Below are 22,293 nucleotides of genomic sequence, written 5' to 3'. Positions count from 1 at the left end.
AACAATGACCGAATGCTTACTATGTACCATATACTTTGCATGTGATAACTCGTTCAATCCTGACCCTAAGCCTACTTGGAAATTCCTTGCTCCCGATCACAAGGTGGACAGAAGCAGCACTAAGCCTCTCAGCCACCATGTCTCACTGGCAAACTCACCACTGGACAAAGTTGAAGTTGCTTTGGGACCAGATTAGAGCAGCTTTGCTCTGACTCTAAGTAGAAAGGAGACCTCCAGATTATTTTTTAAGAAGGGGAGAGGGTACTGACCTGGGATCTGATATCCTGCAAGTGCCACCTGAGTAAAATAAATTAGTAACAGAATAATTAATACAAATAAAATAAAAAATAATGAAAATAGGGTGACAGGCTTGCCAGAATATAAAATTTCTTCAAAACCATCTAAAATCTTTTGTTAAATGTCATAGTCACTTTAGAGGCCAATAAAGTAACACATATGAATTAAAGACACTATGATCTCACTTATCTACCTAAGATAACACTAACGACAAGCCCAAGTGCATTCACTGTGCACTGCTGCCAATGGCAAAATCCTCGGAAAATACGCTGTATGTTCATCAACAGGCAAATGAACAACAAAACCGGAACAATCATGTTAGGGAATGCTCTGTAGCAAACGGAAACAATGAGGTGGCTCTCTGCCCTAGTATAGAAAGATCTGATGCAGAAAGTGAATGCTGCACTTGTACACTGCGATGAACTTCATGCTAAGAACAGACACAGTATTATCTTTCTACAGATGGGCAAATGTATGTGTGTGTGCTTGTATGCATGCATATGAGAGAGAGAGACAGAGAGCGTGTGTGCATGCACAGGTATCTGGATTACCTCTCTTGAGTAGAGGATATGGGCCACACAAGATTCCAGAAATATTTCACCTGATATACTATAATGTGTGAAATTTTTGTGAAAAGAGTACGCGTATACATTACTTGTATACATAGAATTTTAAGCATTTTTATTTGTTTTAAATGTTTATTTATTTTTGAGAGACACATATAAAATAAAAATAATACAAAATAATAGAGATAGAGGACAAGCAGAGGAGGGGCAGAGAAAGAGGGAGATACAGAATCCAAAGCAGGTTGCAGGCTCCAAGCCAGCACAGAGCAAGACTTGGGGCTTGAACTCATGAACTATGAGATCATGACCCGAGCCAAAATCAGACGCTTAACCGACTAAGTCACCCAGGTGCCCCTTAAGCATTTTTAAAAGATGATTATTTTCTAAGAAGGGAGGGAAAAAGATGAAACTGAGTAGGCAAGGGGTCAAAGTAGGGAGGCATCACCTTTTGATTTTGTTGCTAAGCACCAGTCTTAACAAAACTGAGAAGGGTACTCCTTCCTGTGTGGATAGAAACACTGAAAGGCACCTCTGACACATCCTTTGTGGGTGAAAGAGGTAGAAGGAAATGTCGCAGGGGTGGGGAGTGGAGGGGGTAAGTGACTGAGAAATGCAGATGGTGAGCCTGGGGCCATGGCACCAGCAGCTGATGGCCTTTGGAGAATTCTAAGCCTAATTGTCTCACACAGTTTCCTCTCTTCACCATCAGATCAGTACAAAACCTATCTGGACAGGTGAAATTAACGTTGACCTGCAAAACGTCAGAGTTGGTCCAATCCTCTCCACCAACCCAATCACCTTATTCTAGCAGTTTTGAAATGGAAAGTGTACCTTTCCAAGGCGTATACCTTAGAAATCGGACATCACTCACCATACTCCAGTGGTTATAGGAGTGGAAAGGAGCAGCCTGGGAGAAAGGGCAAAACAGAACCTGTCTCACACTTGGCAAGAATTCGGTATCTTCTTAGTGATGCTGAATGTGTGATTAGAACAAGTCCTTACAACAAGATGGAATAATAATGACCCACACCCATCCAAGAAAATGAAAAGTAAAGATGAGAACCCAGGAGAGGTATTTAACTGAATTTGACATAGATATGAAATCATACAAAGTAAATCCTCAAAAAATGCATCTAAGTTTCAAAGAAGGTCTTTAGTGAGTATCCTTAAAATATAGGTTCTTGGGCACAAATGCAACCTTGTTATCAAATTGCCCTCATTCCTTTTTCTTGAATCCGTGTCTGAGCAGAGGGGGTGACTGAGTTGTCACTTCATAGCCGAAGTAGGACAATGGTAACAATAATGACAGCTAACAAAAAAAGCTGCCATGAAAAACCAGGGCGTATTTCCCCTCCAATTTTGGGATTATTTAGTATCTTTTTTGCTATATTTAAATCATCAAAAATATAAAAATACCTTTCCCATTATGTATTTACTTTTGTGACATTGTTTTTGTGAACTTATCCAACTTAACCAGGAGCTGACACTCATGGTTATTAACACACACTGCTTAGTTCAAAACATAAACTTTAATGACAAGTCTTGCAACAATGATAAATTCAGTAGGTCAATATGGAGATGCTGTTTTCTAAAAAGTAAATATTATCATTTTTAAAAACCGTACTCACATTTGAAAGTACCAAGAATAAAAATGGTAATAACTCCCACAACTGGATGACCTTTTTCTCCATGTTGACTTATTCAACTTACCAGCTATTGTGAGATCTAATTTATCCTCTGAGGTACTTGCTGATTTCCAGGTCTGTAAATGTTCACATTGATTATTTCTCCACAAGTGAAAATTTTAACATCTGCTTTCATGAATATAAATTTGAGTAAATTCCATTCCAAGTCTTGAATTTAAGAAAATGGTGATGCACTACTTTGTTTTATTTCTAAAGCACTATATAAATAACTACTACTACTACTTATTGATCAACTTATTATGCGCTTGGCACTAGTCTACATATTTTATGCTTTTCATTGCAGAAATTCTCACAATGACACAAAAGTAAATGTATAACAGGAAAGGTATATAGCATTTTGATTCCATGGATTGCAAATTTTGGTTAAAAATGACACCAATTAACTACAATATATTTGAAGACCTAATGACAGAAAGAATACACAATAAAACTGGAAGCTTTTTTTTTTTTTTCCCTAACACACACTGATTTTAAGAAATGACATTTTTTTTTTTTTTTTGAAGCTCTGTCTTGGAGGGAACACAACATCTACATCAGTAACATTTTTTAAAATCCCAAACAGGCAAGCTCTAACTAAAGCCCTTCCATAGGAGGTGAATAAAACAGCTCACAACACTGAAGCTTTCCTATTCCGTTCCCCATGATCCACACTTGGCCTGGTCTAGGACAAGTGAGGGAAGAATGCTGGAATAATCACAATGATCCGTTTGAATATCCTCCACACTGACAGCCACTCTGAACTTGCCTACTTCCTGTTCTCCTCGACTTGCTCCTTTCCAAGGCTCCATTAGTCAGGAAGCCTAGATTCTGTACACTCTCATTTCTCAAGCTGATCTTGCCGTTGAGGCAAGAGGTTCTTCCTTGTTTTTGTTTTTGTCTTTAAAACTACATTTTCACCATCCCTTCTCCCAACTTACCAAAAAAGAAGCAATAGCATAGCTCTCATTCACCCTAACTCTAGTGGGCACTGGACAGAGACAACGTGAAATACTGGTGTCTGGTTGAACTTCAATGGCTGAGTAACAAATATTTTTCCAAAACATGTGACTTTCAATTGTTTGCTTTCAACAAAATTGAAGGGGTATCTAATCAAGTTGCCAGGCAGATCATTAAAAATAATCAACTGAAACTTATGTTTGACATAGACCACTCTGTGATTTATGGAATCTAACTCATAAAGAGTTCAAAGGACTGAACGGCATTCCTATAATAAGATTCCTTCTATTGCCACCTACTTATTTATGGTAGTAACATCATTCCTTTGCCCTACACTTATAAAAATAAAAATTAGTAAAAAAATCGATGCTGAAACCTATCTCATTCTGGCAATACGTAACATTCACCAATGGACACATGAATATATGGGGATACAAAATGTATAATTTATCTCACTGAAAGGCTTCCATTAAAGTTCATGAAATAAATGACAAAATTGGTAATATATAGAGATTGTTTCTGATCAACTGTATACTATTAATAATTTTTAAAACTCAATGCACATCATATTTAATACTTTTAGAATAACAGAAATTTTAAATTTAAATATATAGACACATATATACATACATATTTCTTTTGTAAGAGTAATGAAAGGTTAACCAATAACAAGACTCAAGCATAAGAATATTACTTTAAGCTAAATTTCTGTGAGGAAGTAGAATAGAAATATGAGTTCAAGGAGAAAATAAGGATGTGAAATTTGACTTTAAAAGATGGTCTTGGGGAGCCTGGGTGGCTCCGTTGGTTAAGTCTTGATTTCAGCTCAGGCCATGATCTCACCATCATGAAATCAAGCCTCATGCAGGGCTCTGTGCTGAGGGTAGAGCCTGCTTAAGATTCATTCTCTCTCTCTCTCTCTCTCTCTCTCTCTCTCTCTCTTTCTCTCTCTTTCCCTTTCCCCTGCTTGTGCTCTCTCTGTCTCTCTCTCAAATAAAAAACTTAAAAAAAAAAGATCTTATTCAGGCCTTTTTAAAAATGCATGATTTGGTATCAAATTGCTACTCACTGGATATGTTTATTTTTAAATGTCAATATTGATTATATTCCAGGAAAATCATCCTTTGCAATTTTTTAAATGTATAAAGAAAAACTAGATATCAGTTTAAATATATGTAATACAGAGATTTGCAAAAAAAAATTTCTTAATGTTTATTTTTTTGAGACAGAGAGAGACAGAGTATGAATGGGGGAGGAGCAGAGAGAGAGGGAGACACAGAATCTGAAGCAGGCTTCAGGCTCTGAGCTGTCAACACAGAGCCGGACATGGGGCTTGAACCTACGAACAATGAGATCATGATCTGAGCCAAAGTCAGGTGCTTAACCTACTGAGCCACCCAGGTGCCCCAAGATTTTCAAATTCTTACAGGAACAAGGGTGTCTGATTGATACAACCCCACCTCACACTTTGTAATGTTCTTTTATTCCTTTCTGCCTATTTAAGTGACATTTCTCCAAGATCTGGCATCTCAACAACTCGCTTTATCAATTCTTCCCCAACACTCCCAACCCTCAATGGCTACTCTCTATTGTAACACTTACGCCTTTACTCATCTGGCCTGCACATCCTCCTCAGGAGATATAATACTTAGTAGGTGCCAGGCTTTATGTATATTAACTCAGTTAATCCTCCAACACTCTTATGAGGTAGACTCTATTATTGCTACCATTTTCAAGATGCCAAAACCAAGGACTGTAAAAACCTGCACAAGGTCAAACAGCTGGTAAGCAGCAGAACTGGGATGGGAGCTGGAAATGACACACAGGTGTGTTGACTCTGGAGTCTGAGCTCTTAACCATCACACCTCTCCTACGTTTCCCATCGCCACACCCTTGATCTGAGTTTAGTACGACACATATTTGTGGGGGATGATGCTTCCCTGCTAAGAAGCTATGGCTTCAACACAGCAGCTGCTGTCAAACAGCCCCCAAGATAACCTCTGAGTTCTGAATTTGTGTAACCAGAATGTGCTTATAGTCCCTTAAAATAACCTTCTCTTTCATGCCTGTAGGGAATAATCAGATTCGACACATAGCTACTTATTTCAATTTTTAAAAGTTCCAATTAACAGAAAAAAAATCTTTAGCAGTCAATTGCACATTATGGTATTCCAGAAATGTTTTAATTACCTAAGTCTGCCTAGCCATAACTTACTTAATGCTTTTTACTCTTAAATCAAACTAAATATGGAACATAGTCCTGGGGAAAAAAATATGAGAGATTGATTGCAAACCATTTTAATATCCCCATGAATCTTTTTATGGAAATAAAAACAACTTCAGTGAAGCTCTGAGACCTTGTTTACAAGTAGGAGGACTCCAGGGATAGGAGGCCCAGATTCAAACATCCTTAGAAGATGAATTTAGGAGCAGGGAGTTATGAAAAAGAGAGACTTCATGTGATAACAAGTTTTGTGAAGACTCCTTAATAGTTACACCTACTTGACCATGTCATTTTTCTATAATTTAAGAAATTGAGTGCATGAGAAATTAAAGGACAAACTCAAGGTCACCCTAGTTGGCTTAAAGGTACAAGTAAAGATTCAGATCTCTAATTCCCAAGGTGATTCTCTTATGTGTTTAACTAGATGAAGTTCACTTTGACTCTCTAAAAGTCAAGGGTCATGTTATGACTCCATTTCGGCTATATATTCAAAAGAGAAAAATTAAGCAACCTCTTTGCGATTGCTAAATGTGCCCAGGCAAGAAAATTATTCAGTCATTTCAGCCAAAGGAAAGTCTTTTCTTCCATACTTCTTGATGGCAGTTCATTACATTTTACCTCCAGGCTACTTGCTTTCTTTTAGTAAGATCCATTACATATAGTACTTTTATAATATGTTGGTGGAAAATAGGCCAGAGTATTGCATTTATGATATTTCTCCTAAGGGTTGAAACATGGTTTATACACATACTCATTCACTCACAAACACCTGCCTAGGAGAACGTAGTCCCTGGGGGGGGAAAGCTTGGAGGTATATATTGTAACAGATCTGGAACCTGAACGTTGTGCTAGTGAAAATGTACATGACACATTGGTAACCCATAGCAACCTAATTCTTCAAAGTAGCTGTTGATGTCAGAAAACTAGGGCACCAAAGTCTAATAATTACAGCTCTGAAGACAAATGAAGCCACAGCTATCAAATGTCACTTATTGATCATTATGCCACCGCAAGGTATGTGCTTATTGTGATGGCACAATATCAAATATAACATGAGGGGATACAGGGACTTCTGCTTGTATCACATTCTATCTTCCAATTCAAGATTAACAAAAAAAGCTAAAGTAGTCTATTTAGTAACACTTAAAGTTTCAATTGAATGGAAGATGATTACAGTACAAGAAAAATTAATCCTCACTTCTCCCACATTTTCCTCCAGAAAAATGTTATTTTCTACCAACTAAATAATCTTTGGGGGAAAAAAAAAGGCTCCAAAAGGGCATTTCATTAAATTATGGGTGCTACCAAATGGATTTCTTACTTAACCTGATAAAAGGCAAAGCATTATGTTTCATCAGCAATCTCTCAAATCTCTCTGATCTTGTAGAGCTTTTAACGCTAGTGAGCACAAGATTTCCTCTAATTTATTATTTCTTGAACCTTTTTGAATGTAATGTCTGAACAATAATGAAAAGAAACACACCGTGTTTTTCAATAGTTTAAATGATGTTAAGAGAGAACTTTAAGCTGCACTGTACCTCCTACCATTTTCAGAACCTGGAGAGAATGCAAATAGAGAAACTAAAACTTAAATATAAAACCAAGAAAAGAAACAAAGTTGGTTGAACCCATGCCTTCCAACTCAGTTTGTTGTGAAATCAGTAATGACCACATGGTTTTTATAATTTGGAAGTGCTGTTTGATTTATTCCTCATTTTGTTTTCTCTTAAAGCTTAATTTGGGCCAAAAGTTACTTTGAGGAGAAAAGGGTCAAAGTGCAACTAAAACAGAGATTGAGGAATTTAAGGATATTTTATCAGGATTGCATTACTTTAGTTTTTTAAAAGAATATTTCAAATAAACCAAATTTGAAGGATTTAATACAAACAGACATTCAACAAAGATAGATAATTCATAATATCAACTCTTTGTTTCTTTACACTTATTGCTGAGAATAAAATCTTCTGCATAATTAATGGTTTAGTAACCTAACACAATTACAGTATCTAATCATAAAATATTAATAGTTTCTCTCCCCCAAACCCCATTTTTTTTTCTGGCTCATAAATTTGGTACTAACAACAAACAGGCTCTATTCATTAATACTCATCCAAATAAACTACATCTGGTCAGTTTAATGGGGGCAAAATTAGCATATATCCAAAGATAGATTAATAAGTTAAACTTGAAAGTAGGTATTTTTGTTATTTTAAGAAATATTAAACAAAAGCTGATCTACAAAAGCATGGAAACTGGCTGACGTTTTCTTTGCGCGTATTTTGATCAATCACCCAGGCGCTGTGAGGCCAAAGTTCAAAACACCAAAGAACTTTCAAGTATTTCTTAGTATTGCTTTTTTGGTGTGGCATTACCAGACCCCTTTCAGGCACTTTGAACTCCCTGAGATCCAAACACCCTGAAGACTTCACATCTCTTCCTTAGGTTTCGATTAGTGATTTAATTAAAACCCAATGAGCCAGGATGCCAACAACCCGACCCTTCACACAAAGGACAGACGACGTGGGTCAAGAAGGCCACTGAAAAAAGGCTCTCTCCACACCTAGGCTTATTTTTTTTCCAAGAAGGAGATTTGTTGAGAGAGGCTGATATACGGACATTAGAAGGATGTATATTTTGGATGAAAGCCTTTCAGGTGAGCTGGTATCTTCATCTCCCACCAACTACTTTCATGTTGGGAAAAAAAAAAAAAAATAAATGCTCTGGGCTTGAGAGAGCAAAAAGAAAGATTGCTATGTCACTTCGAATAGTTACATACGCTGGTTTCAGGTTCAATCCAGGCAAGAACAGTAAAATTCATCTGGAAAAGCACTCTAAGTTAACTTCACATTATACCTAACGTATTTATCTGTCATTTCCCACAAACTTCTGAAGCTTTCTGCTCTCAAGCTACAAAAATCTAATACAAATGCTTCAGCCTGTTTATTCCACCCACTGTCACATCCAGAGGCAATCTGAGGTCTGTGTTCTTATTTTTTTTTTTATTATTTTTTGTTATGTTAATATTCCAAGTGCCCAGTTGAGAAAAACTTCTGTTTCTTAACTGACTAATCAGAGAGCCGGCACTGTCACCTTGGAGGGCTGGGAATCAGCTAAATCTTGGTGGTTCCTGGTTCTGCTAAGGGGCTATGAATCAGCCGCCACTGGGCATTTTGGACTACTCAGGAGGGAAGAAAGGAAGAGGAGAAAAGAAAGGGATTTAGGGTCTGATAAATACATGTTTGTTGGAATGAGTAAACAGACAAGTCAGAGCCTATTAATTTCCAAATCAACCACTGGGATATGATGGCAAACTAAGCTTATGGTCTCAGTAGCCAAAGAGGGCCCTTTAATTTACAGAAACCATCCTCTGTGATGAGATCTAGATCCCCCGGACAACCTGCAAAAACTGTGAAGCTGCAGTGACAGTGACTGACTCAATTAAAGAAAAGCAAAAGCAATTAGGCAAATATACTTGATTGAGAAGTTGGAATTCTCTGGTGAGCTGCTTCAGCATTAACTCTGAGACACAGCTATCCCTAAGTATTAACTGATGAAAACCAATGCTGAACCACACTTGGTAAACAGGTCTGTGCCACAGTAGGTGCTATGTTGTACTCAAGGAAGACATTTTCCATTAAAAGCAACAGTTGTAAGCAAATCTAAAAGCAGATAAGCAGATCTTCTGTGTGATGATGCCATTTTCACCCATACAATGACACCTTTGGTCATAGCTGAAAGTGTAATTTTAGAGCTCTCAGAGATGTTGAACAATAGCTTATGCAAGAGTAGAGTTGCCCTTGGGGCACCTGGTGGCTCAGTTGGTTAAGCCTCTGACTTCAGCTCGGGTCATGATCTCATCTCATGGTTTGTGGGTTCAAGTCCTGTGTCAGGCTCTGTGCTGACAGTTGGAGCCTGGAGCCTGCTTCAGATTCTGTGTCTCCCTTTCCACCTCTCCCCTGCTCACGCTCATTCTCTCTCTCTCTCTCAAAAATAAATAAGCATTAAAAAAAAATGTTTTTAAGAGTAGAAAGGGATGGGGCAAAAAGACTGTGACTTACTAGAGAGCTGAGAAAACTCAATAAAAGATTACTTCAGAACTATGAACTTTCTTACAGGTAGCAAAGCGAACATTCCCTGAACAAAGTACCCTTTGCTTCCCCACATTACCTAAAAAGTAAACAGTGCGTGTCCATATATTTTATCATTAGCTTTAAAATGCTTTATTATTTACTGGTATAAAGACTCAGGGAGGGGTGCCTGGGCAGCTCAGTTGGTTAAGCATCTGACTTCTTCTGCTCAGGTCATGATCTCACTGTTCCTGAGTTCGAGCCCCACGTCAGGCTCTGGGCTGACAGCTCAGAGCCTGGAGCCTGCTTCAGATTCTGTGTCTCCTCTCTCTCTGCCTGTCCTCCGCTCACACTCTCTTTCTCAAAAAATATAAATAAACATTAAAAAAAAAAAGATTCAGGGAAACAATTTTTCCTTTCCTAGCTTTTTCAGCATAGCTAATAGCAAAGAAACACCTAAAGTGGCATTTTTATGAGGTCCTTTTCTAAGACAGTTGATACCATGGTTAGTGGTCTGGTTATTAGGATTACATTTGTGGTTAGAAAAGTACTCCATTCTAAAACTGGTGAATTCAACATCAACCAACATAAATGTGCAACTCTTATTGAGATTATCTGGGAATCATAGCTACACCCAAATCCTAGGGAAGGACCAGTGCCAATGCCCGTGGTTAAGTCCCTAAAAGGATTAGAAGCCCACTTACTATTGCTTGGTTGATAAAGACGCTATTCAGTACTGTCCTAAAAGCAATAAACAATCGCCTGATTTTATACTCTACCAGCTAAAAAGTTGTGAATAAAAAGAACTAGTAATGAACATTTTTCTTAAAAGAAAGTTAAATTCCAGTAATACTTGCTATTGCAATACCTTCCATATTTAAGGCAGGCCATATGTGGGGTGTGTGTGTATGTCAGAGGCAGTCAGTGATCCACTAACTGAAAGCCATATTTGATATAATTTCCATTTTGTAAAATAAAATAAAAATAACATTTTTTAGATGTTAGAAATAAAGTTTCCAATTAATGAACTCATGGCTGGGACACATATTATGATAGAAAAGATACACAGGAAAAAAGAATATGTAGATGCAGAGAGTTAAAAGATTTACCATTTTTGATTATCAAAGGGAAGTATTATATTTTTAAAACACACAATAAGAATGATGGCAAATTTAGAAAGATTATATCTTCATAAACAACTTGCTAATTGATTAAAAACGACAAACAAAACTCAAGAACCAGTACACATGTTTCACAATTGTGCTTCTCTGTTTTCTTACCCTGTATGTTGTACAGTCGGACTCTATGGGTAACACGTTCAAAAAAGCAAGTCACGTCCGAATAAAACCTTCCATGTTGCACTCTGACAAAGGGTAGTGTTGTGTAAACATAAGGCTGAGGAGGAAATGACATTTTTAAGAAAAAAATTTGGCTTTTAACTTTTTGAAGAAATGTTTATTATAATTTCCAAAATGGCAAATACTTAACACCTGATAATCTGCAATTTCAAGTGAAAACCAAACCTTACAAGTTATCAGAATATGCACAAACTATAAAACTTTACTATAAGGTTTTTCCTTACATAAAAAGTACTAAAAACAGAAAATAATAAAAATGTTTACAACCTGATTGGCCTAGATGATCTACAAACATTCCCTCCCAGCTATAAAAATTTCTAATTAAAATCCTTCTATATTGTCCATTGGTGATTTATTAGAAATACCACTCATTCTACAGCACTGACATTTTCCCAGGCAAACATTTATTAGAACCATGGCCCCTAATGTTCAGGGGTCAGGACAGGTGGTAAGGATGGCCACAGGGAGTCATCTAAGCAAACAGAAAGCAGGATTCACAAACACCATGTAATCACAGTTAGGTTTACTACTCTATCAAACATACTGCCCTTTCACTAGGAAAAGCTAGCAGAATATAACGCAAATTTACAAACTTGAAAAAACTATGGCAACTACTGGTTTAGTTTTCATTATTTAGAATCTAGTGTCAAGAAAAAACTGGGAATAAAACAAGTAACTTCGGTGACATAGAATGGAAAGCATTTGGAAAAGCATAAATGGAAAGCATTTGGAAAACCATAAATGGAAAGCATTTATAAAGAATTCTAATTTCTTGAGCACTACAGGCTATACAAGCTCAACAAGGTCATGAAGAGTGAGGCTTACAACATGAGCTACCTAAGCAGCATCAGATTTTCAGGACAGTGCAATTTTCTTCCAAATGTACCTCTCTGGCTACAGAAAAATATTTTGAAATTAATACAATGCTTTAGCATTCACAAAGTTCTTGGACCTAATTTTCCCATATACCTAGAAAGTAATGGAAGCAGAGGAAACCCGGCACGGGGATTTCTGGCCTCCTGCCTTTTTCTGATGCACCCTGCTGCCTCCTTGCTGGTGTTCTTTTATTTTCTCTTTGTAAACATACAATAATTCCCTTGGTCTTTTTCTTTAATATTAGAGCTATTTAAAGAGAGAATAATTTTAAATAAATTAGTCCCTATTGGCCATATATAATATTCTGTAAGTACAGCTACTTTCCTTTTTTTAAGCATGAGAACAGTCAATAAAAACAAAATTCCTGTCCAATGACAAAAGCTGTCAAGAGAAAACACACTGACACAGCTTCTACTTAGGCTCCACTGCCCATCCTGCAACAGCTACTATGAGCTATGGTTTACCTTAATTCCTCACTGATTTAAAAAAAATCAAAACAAACAACAACAAACAACTAGAATCCTTCAGGTTGCCAGTGCTACCCTATAAAACCTATTATTTGATGTCGGTTAGCAGGCTCTTCTAAACTGTAGGAAAACAAACAAAAACAAATTAAAATAAATAAATTGTACAACAATTTTTGCAGGAGATAGGTCTCTAGACAACAAAATATGGAGAATCTTTAACTTATCATGAAGTGGAGAAAACCTGTAGAAGTAGAAAAGCAAAAAACAGACAAAAAAAGATGCTGTAAAGAAAAAAAAATACAGGACTACCCCAAAATTAAAAAAACTATAACAACACAAAATAATTAAGTTCAATGACACACTGATGGAAAATTTTGCAATAAATAGGAAAAAGGATTAACTTTTACCACATATAAAGGCGCTTACGTAGGCGCCTGAGTGGCTCAGTTGGTTAAGCACCTGACTCTTGGTCTCGGCTCAGGTCATGATCTCACGGTTCGTGAATTCGAGCCCCACATCAGGCTCTGCACTGACGGCATGGAGCCTGTTTGGGATTCTCTCTCTCTCCCTCTCTCTCTGTCCCTCTCCCACTCTCTCTCAAAATAAATAAATAAAAATAAAAAAAGAATGCTTACAGATCCTTAGGCCATACCAGTAGAACAATGGTCAAAAACTTACATAGGGAGTCACAAAAGAGATATGAGAGACAAATATATAACGTTTAGCCTTCCTAATAACCATAAAATCTCATCAGTGAAATATTTTTTACCTATTTCTGTACGGAAAGCTTTTAAATGGCTGATTCTCAGTGCGTGGCATGGTATATTATAGTTACTCTCAAAAACATTGGTGGGAGTGAATATTTATGAAGTCTTTGTAGGGGACAGAGAAGTGGTACATATCAAGTCTTAAAGGCCTCATCCACTGACACAAAATGACTCTTCTAGAAAGTTATTCTCAGGAAATAATCAACACTGCATAAAAAGAATGTTACAAAGAAGGCTTATCACAATGGCACAGTAGTGAAGTACTGAGAGAATATCTACATATGCAACAATAGGAAATTCCGTTTTGTCATATATATACACACACACACACACAGACACACACACACAGACACACACACACAGACACACACACGTGTGTGTGTGTCTGTGTGTAAGAACATTTAAGTTCTACTCTCAGCATATTACACAATACAGTATTATGTACTACACTGACCATGTTAGACATTATACCCTCAGACTTTAATCATCTTATATCTCTAAGTTTTTAATCACAACAGTACATATTAAAATTGTTTTCAAAGAACATACCGTCAGATTGTGAGCACTATGACAATGAAAAATAAAATATATACATGTAGTAAGACCACACTTGAAAATGGGGAGAAAGGGATGTGCATAAGACAATAAAAAACACATCAAAATGTTGGCCCTGGTTTGCACGGCCTTGGAAATAGTTGGTAAATTTTATTGTTCTCTTCAGTTTTCTGTGTTTTCAAAAATGTGTCAAAATTTGCATATATTACCTTTACAGTCAAGGATAGGGGAATTTTTTTGTTGTTTTTTAAAGTGCTAGCAGTTAAGGAGATAAATGGCCAGGGGGCAATTTACTTTTCCTGTATGGCTAGATAATTGGTCTCTGGATATATACCATGCCACTTATGTATATACCAGTATAAGAGTACTTGAACCCTAAATCAAATGTAACTTCCATGCGTGCACAGCAACTGTTCATTGTAGCATCTTCATGGATTCCAACCTTGCAAAAATTATTTGTTTACCTAACATTCGACTACAAATTACCAAATGTCAGTAAGAAAATATCATAGTGGAACCAACTCATCTATGTCTAATAGATAACAAGATAATGAGATGCACTTATTTTTTTCTTCATTATTCTTTCAATCAGTGCTTGTTCACTTCTCAGCTCATTGTCACTTACCTTGGCTTCCCCATCAGGTAAGAAGAGGTAGGCACCACTTTTATCCTTTTTACTCGTCGTTCCATACCATGAAAATTGTACTTTTACTTCATGCCGCTTACCATCTTCTTTATTTATCATTTCCTAAGGATAAAAAAATGTTTAAAGGCAACTCACTATGAAGATATTAATGATGTTGTATTTGGTTCCATGTGTAGGTTGATTAAAAACAAAACAAAAAAACCTCAGGACAGACTGAAAAATGGTAATAGACTCTAATGTTATAATTCTTGGAGGAACAACCAAAATTTTATACTTAAAAGTATACTTTTATATTTTATACTTAGAATTTAAAACTTTCACAATAGAAACAAAAAGTCAGAACTCCCTTCCTCAAGGAAGAAAGAGATACACAAAGAGATCTGGACCAGTGTTTCTCAAACTTTCTGCACAAAGGAACAGGTTTATTTTTTATCTCCAATATGCATGGACCAATATTTTTGTGGGGTACGATAAAAGTGAATTACTACAAAAATTACATTTAAAGTGACATACCAAACATACACTTGCATTTTTTTATTATTAGATTCAACAGGCATAAATTTACTGTGCCACGGTGCTTTCGAAGTTTCCACAAACATTTCTAAACAGTTATAGCCTCTATACTTATCTTGTGGACCAGTAACAAACAATTCACAAATCAGCACCACCCACAGATCACACCCTTTAGGAACAAGTGACCATAGTGGAACACAAAAATGAGATATATATTGCTCATGCATCCTTTTCCCCAAGAGTGTTTGGGTCAACTTTTCTCCCTTTGCATACCCAGTCTGCACATATTATAATAAAAGTGATAAGCCTTCCATGAATTTGAAAACTATTCAGAACATACCTCCATAAGCCCAGATGGACCAAACTGAAGTTTAAGAAAGGAGTTCTCTAGAGTTATAGCTTCCTCAGCACTTTTTACATTCTTCATGTTGAAAATTCCTTTATCTTTGATGTTACCATTATACAGGACATACTCGGCTAAATGTGGATCTGAATTTGCTGATTCCACAATTGTATACACTTTCATTCCCAATGGTGGTATCTGTACTAGAAAAGAGATCTTTAAAAGGCAGATGAGAGATTTTTTTAAGAAATGTAATCTACTGAAAGAAAAGCATTTATAGGTCTAATAAAAACAAAAAACTACAATATTTTCAAAATCATCTAACACTATTCTACAAACTTCACAGTGGTAGAACTATCAAGGGCATTATGCTTTCATTCAATATATGAAATTATATGAGCATCCTCAATTGTCCTACAGTGCTCTTAATAGATGCCCAGAGGACAAAATTGTCCATGAAGGTAAGGGCTTACTGTGAACAATGATTTTCCCTAATTATCAGGAATCTTTTTATAATACTATGATATTCAAGTACATTAAAAATAAACACGGTAAAAACAATACTATAAATATTAAGCATGTTAACAGCAGTCATCGAATGCCTGGGGTCTAGCAGACAATGCACAAGCATAAAGGATGTGCACACTACAAGACATGACCCCTGCCTTCCAGGAGCTCGATTCGTTTTCTAGATAGGGTGCTTCCTGTAACATCTGACCAAAGCTGCTTTTATACTTTTCCTTTTTACCTTAAATATTATGAATTTATGAAAGCAGCCAGCAATGGCTCTTAACAAGCAAAGTAATTCTCATTTAGAGTTCCTAGCTTATGGTTGTGTCTTCAGAAGTACATGGTTTAAACTACACTCCAGACACCAAATATTGATACTTTCTAGTGAAAAGTTCAGGTTAATATTACTTTAAAAATTTTTTACCAAAAACATCTGTTACTTGAGCCCCAATTTTCCATTGTTATATTTCAGAAAAAAAGCACCTTCTTCTATTTTAGGAAGTCTTTCTCTTTCATGGTGTGTTGTGTCATCTTTGCAATGAAAAGCTGGTAGTATGCTTTTCTGAGACAAATGGCTATTTATCTCAATTTCCATATGCATAACTATCATTAAATTGAGCTAAACAGGGGCGCCTGGGTGGCTCTGTCAGTTAAGCGTCCAACTTTGGCTTAGGTCATGATCTCATGATTCATGAGTTTGAGCCTCACATCAGGCTCTGTGCTGAAAACTCAGAGCCTGAAGCCTGCTTCAGATTCTGTGTCTCATTCTCTCTCTGCCCCTTCCCCACTTGTGCTGTCTCTGTCTCTCAAAAATAAATAAATATAAGAAAAAAATTGAGTTAAATGAAAAAATTCACAATTTTATGAGTAATGATTACTTCATTACTTCAGGAAAACATTAGGATATTTATAGAGATATGCAATACATGCTAATAACATATACTAATAATAACATACAGTATACACAGTAACAAAGATATCAGTATTTCAGGAAACACAGGATCTATTTTCCTTTATTCATTTATTTTTAAAGTTTATTTATTTTGAGAGGGAGAGCATGAGCTGGGGAGGGGATAGACTGAAAGAGGAGAGGGAGGGAGGGAGGGAGGGAGGGAGGGAGGGAGGGAGAGAGAGAGAGAGAGAGAGAGAGAGAGAGAGAGAGAGAATCCCGAGCAGGCTCCGCACTGTCAGCACAGAGCCAACATGAGCTCGATCTCGTTAACTGTGAGATCATCACCTGAGCCAACATCAAGAGTCAGATGCTTAACTGATTGAGCCACCCAGGCGCTCCAGGATCTATTTTCCTTTAGCGTCACTTAACTGGCCAGTTAAATCCTCCGGTATTTACAACTTTAACCACTTCACACACATCAGTTTGACAGCTCAAGGGGGCACGTATACAAGCTCCACGGCAAACGTACCTCATAGGCTGTCTGTGAAATAATACTTGCTGTATCCCAAACTGCGCTCATTTGAATTTCCACTGGCTTTCCCGAAGCGGAAGACACTTGTGCTGTGGGGGAACTCACATAGACGGAGACCACCGAGTTTCGGTCTTGTTCTGAAGGATTACAGATGACAAGATACCTGCAAAAACAGCCGTTTCACTTCTTAGGTCTTAAAAATATTTTTACTTCTTTCACACTATGTGTAAGGACTCAGCTCATAGACAGTCATAGAGTCAAACACACAGAGAAGACTTATAAGGAACATTCTGGTAAAATTTCTGAAGGACACGAGTTTCATCACAAAGAACACAGTACAAAGGGTAACGAAATAATGATTCACTTTCTAAGAATAAAATGCTATACAAATGGAAGACATTAAAAGAACTATAATAAAGTTATTTCCATGGCCCAGAAAATGACCTATATACAACATGGCTTTATTAGTCTTTCTAAAATAATCAGCTTGATACAACTAATATCCTGATCCCTGCCTACTAATCTCACTGAGTAAAAAACCCCATACATTGCCTATTGGTATTTTAGTCACAATTAATTTAAATTAAAATTCTGACATTCCTATTAGACCACTAAAACACAGCAAAAATTTATGGCTATCCATGCAAAATCACATTAATTCACACATATATTATATATATTGGGGACCCTTATTATCCAAGACATTAGTTCTGGTAAAAAGATAATCTGAAGTGAGTCCACTTAAAATAGGGGCTAAAATTTTATAATAAACAGTGCTAGAAAAAGGTTTGATTGTGACTAGCTAGAAAAAGGACAATATAAACTATTAAGGTAAGGTTAGGTAATATTTGCAACTATATGCATTTCTTAGAAGGAACAAAAAAGGGGCGCCTGGGTGGCACAGTCGGTTAAGCGTCCGACTTCAGCCAGGTCACGATCTCGCGGTCCGTGAGTTTGAGCCCCGCGTCAGGCTCTGGGCTGATGCCTCAGAGCCTGGAGCCTGTTTCCGATTCTGTGTCTCCCTCTCTCTCTGCCCCTCCCCCGTTCATGCTCTGTCTCTCTCTGTCCCAAAAATAAATAAACGTTGAAAAAAAAAAAAAAAAGAAGGAACAAAAATAATGAATGAACTGGAGTTTCTGGCAGACTTCTTCCAACAATATTTTATATTAGCACATTATGACATCCTTCATGTTACATTTAATTTTTATAGGGTGGTTTTAAACAAAACTACATTTGTAAAAAATATTCAAGGACTTCATCATTTTTCCTAAAGTCCTCTCTCATTTCTTTGATATCGAAAGAATTCTTCGTTGGAGTATCTAGCATCCTTGATTTTCTCAGCTGTGTAACTCTGGGAGATCCCCACTGTTTCATGGCTTTGCCTGTGAGCAGAAACATTCTATACCATCATATCACAGACATGAAATACACAGCCTTTGAAAGATTTATGATTTTACTTTATAATCAATTTGAATCATATTAGATTCAAATAAATCAAAAGGTATTTCAAGAGAGGATGCTTTAATAATGCAACTCTCTGATTTATTAGTGAATATTTTCATGATCTGAAATATTTTGGTTTCCTATGCAATTCTGTAAATGCAGGAACACAGAACTGAATAGTCAGATAGCAATCCCACACCCACTGACTCATATTAGCTACATCAGAGATGGTAGAAACAAACAAGTTTTGTGTACCTAGTGCATCAGAAAGCCTTGTAGTGCTATTTTATCCTACATGTGCCCTGTGTATTTCAACTGCATTGCCAATCACTTGAGAAACAAAATTAATGCCCACAGCAGTCAAAACTAAAGTGAAGGACAACAGGAAAACACACAAAAAAAGAAAGAGGATGTAGCATAAAATCTATAATATGTTCGACTCATAAATGGTTTATCAGGGGAAGCACTTATGATAGAAATAATATTCTGAGATGCCCAAAGTGACAATAACAGCAATAAGAATGGCGCTTATAGTATGTATCAGGATCACACAAGCTAACTTACATAACTTATGTTCAGTGATACCATATGTATATGAGAGAAGACAGACTAAAGCCATGTAGTCAAAAACATATTTACAAAGGACACTGAAGCTTAGAGGCACTAGGTAGAACCCTACTTTATCCACAGAAGCAACTCTAAAGGATAGCAAGGGTAATGCCCCTTTGAGAGGTATGCTAAACAGACTTACCTGAGTGATTGTCAACCTATTTGTACCCTCCCACTGCCCTCTACTAGCCGTTGCTTACACGTCACCTGACTTGTTCCATCACAAACCCATCTGGAGAATCACAGCTGCCAGGATTCATTGTTACAGAAAGACAACACCATATTCCTAAGGTGCATTGGGGAAGTAAAACAGTTGAGGATCACCCAACCTCAGCACCAAAGATGTTCAAACCATCATCCTGGAAATGAGTGATTTACTGCTGAACACCATGTTACCAGAGGCTCAGAGGTAGTATGTGAAGAACTCTAAGACACGGTCTAAAGACTCAGGCCAGCTTCCTAATTTTGTAGAAGCCCTGAAGCACATCCAGGTACTGAACCTGGAATTCCTACTGGCAAGTCCTTTGGATGCTCCATTACATAGAGCTGGTCATAAAGGCTTTGAATAATAAATTGTAACGTGCCCAAGCAATAAATTAGGTAATAAGCATCCAGAACACTGATTCCTTCCCATTGCCCATAGGGGGTTAAATGATTCACATTTAAAGCAAATAATAGTTTTAACCATACACGTGGTTTTGTACACTATTAAACTGCTTTTTACAATAAGCTGGGAACTAAGTTCTGTTTTGTTTTGTTTTAGTAGCTAATTAGTATTTGACCATAATGATGTTTCTACTATACTGAATGATTATATGATTATCATGCCAGGAATCTATTCAAAAACTACATGTGTAGAGTATATGAGTATAATGCTGAACAAAGAAAATAATTTTTTAACCTAATTAGAAATCCACACCATGTTTTTCAAGTATATCACAGCACAAATTTACCTAATATACACACACAAACTCCTATCTACATACATTTTAAGTAGAGTACAGAGAAAGTATAATCATAAATGAATTATATTTCCTTTGGAAATAAGTACACAATCAAAAATTAACTAAATATTCATTTTCTTTTTTTTAACTTTTTAAAAAAAGTTTATTTATTTATTTTGAGAAAGAGAGTGTGAGCACGCTTTGGGGAGGGGCAAAGAGAGGGGGAGATAGAATCCCAAGCAGGCTGTCTGCACAGACCCGACAACGGGGCTCGAACTCACAGAACCATAAGATCATGACCTGAGCCGTAATCAAGACTTGGACTCTTAACGGACTGAGTCACCCAGGCGCTCCTAAATGTTAATTTTCATTATCATATTTGGTGGGTCAAACATTTGTTATACTGCCAACATCCCTAAATATGAGTTCCTTTAAACCCATCAGTTGTGAATAAAACCAACAGGTTTCAATATCCTAAATGTCAAACTCGGTTATTAAAAATTAGTAATATTTGATCCACGCTAACAAAAGAAAACAGTAATATTTATATCTTAAAAATTAGGATAGTTAATTTCTATTTCATCTTGGAAGTAACTGTACAGGAAGCTCAGAACATTACCCCCCCCCCACTTGTCCCCACGTTTACATTCGCTTCCCATCACCTATCACCAAGTCCCATCCAGACTCCTAGTTCTCACTAGGATACTAAGCCCCTTAACTTACTTGGGGTTACAGCAAGTATCCCAATTCTCCATATAAAAGGAACAACCCTCACCTCATGATAACAAAGCATTCATATGGTACCTGCCAACCCAATTAGATGACAGATTATGATCTACTTTGAGAGAAAAAGGAATGGAGAAAAATGAAGACATCTGCATGCTCATGTCAAACTGGGAATCATTTTATGGGAGAACTAGAATCCCACTGTACACATGGTTCTGTCCTTGAAGACTCTATTGAGGAGGAGTATATTTAGAATTCCTTCACCCCTTTCGTAGAAATGATTCATGTCATGATAAGCAAGACACCTGGGGCAATCCAAGTCCTCTCTTTAAGGCAAATCTAATCAGTGTCCACATGAACAATAGATTAGGACCATTGGGGCTTCCTTCTAGGATTGGATGAAGGGTAGAGTGGAAGGAGTATGTCCTTAGTCAGAGTGACCTTGGAGCTATCTCTTAGTTTGCTTCTTGTATGAGGGGCCCAGTCCTCAGGACTGTACGGGTAACCTATAAGACACAGCCTTTCACCCTTCCCACTGGACAGGTAGGAAACTGAGGGTCATCGAGGCTAGGTATTTTGCCAACACTGACCCAGTGAAAAGTGCCACAACAAGGCTCAAAACCTGGCCTTACCTCCCTAGCCATCTTCTTAACCATTTTACTCACGGGACAAGCTTATAAGCACCTTTTTGACAACTGAGGTTTCATGTGGAGATTCCCTTAGTTCCAAATTCATATGTGAAGAACTTTCTCTCCTCACCGATGCCCAAGATCCCCATGGAGCCTCTCTCTTCAGAAAGCTCAGGATGAACAAAAAGCTATTTATATTTCAGTGTATTTGTGAAAGAAAATTTATAAACTGGAACATTGGAACAGAAAAAAATCTTGCACTATACACTAAGGAGCTCATCTTATAACTTCACTACGTGAGGTAACCAAAACAATACTCAAGGAAAACATTTAAAAAGCATTATGTATATTTATGACTGCGTAAGGGAGACACAAATGAGAAGTATTTGCAAGTCTCCTTTAAATACAGTTTAAAACCGATTAAGCAAACACTAGGTTATATGAACAATCATTGTAGCTTCATGTGCCTAGTGTAGTACCTGACACAGAATAACATTCAATAAATAGTTGATAAATGAGTAATGCACAGAAATCCCACTAGGAGAATACATCATTTATAAATGATTCCTACCAGTGTGGGGCTTTAGAGGTTTATCAGATCATTTTCACTTCTATTACTTCAATTCCATAAAAAAATAGTTTTAAAGTCGACAAGCTATATAATGAACCTCTTTGCAAAGACGGGAA

The 22,293-nt window shown here is 36.9% G+C and overlaps 1 protein-coding gene across 1 annotated transcript in view; it reads right to left on the bottom strand.

Annotated features, from left to right (window-relative positions):
• Positions 1–22,293, bottom strand: part of MAN2A1 (mannosidase alpha class 2A member 1) — a 167,154-nt gene that overhangs the window by 33,794 nt on the left and 111,067 nt on the right. The window contains exons 13-16 of the mRNA XM_043595195.1: positions 17,253–17,418; positions 15,319–15,537; positions 14,445–14,567; positions 11,077–11,191 (exon numbers count right to left, since the gene is read on the bottom strand). Coding sequence (XP_043451130.1) covers positions 11,077–11,191; positions 14,445–14,567; positions 15,319–15,537; positions 17,253–17,418 — 623 coding nt within the window. The remainder of the gene's footprint in view (positions 1–11,076; positions 11,192–14,444; positions 14,568–15,318; positions 15,538–17,252; positions 17,419–22,293) is intronic.

Source organism: Prionailurus bengalensis, chromosome A1, assembly GCF_016509475.1.
Source record: "Prionailurus bengalensis isolate Pbe53 chromosome A1, Fcat_Pben_1.1_paternal_pri, whole genome shotgun sequence".
Lineage (NCBI taxonomy): Eukaryota > Metazoa > Chordata > Mammalia > Carnivora > Felidae > Prionailurus > Prionailurus bengalensis.
Note: the sequence above shows the minus strand (reverse complement) of the source record. Positions and strands in the feature narration are given on the sequence as shown.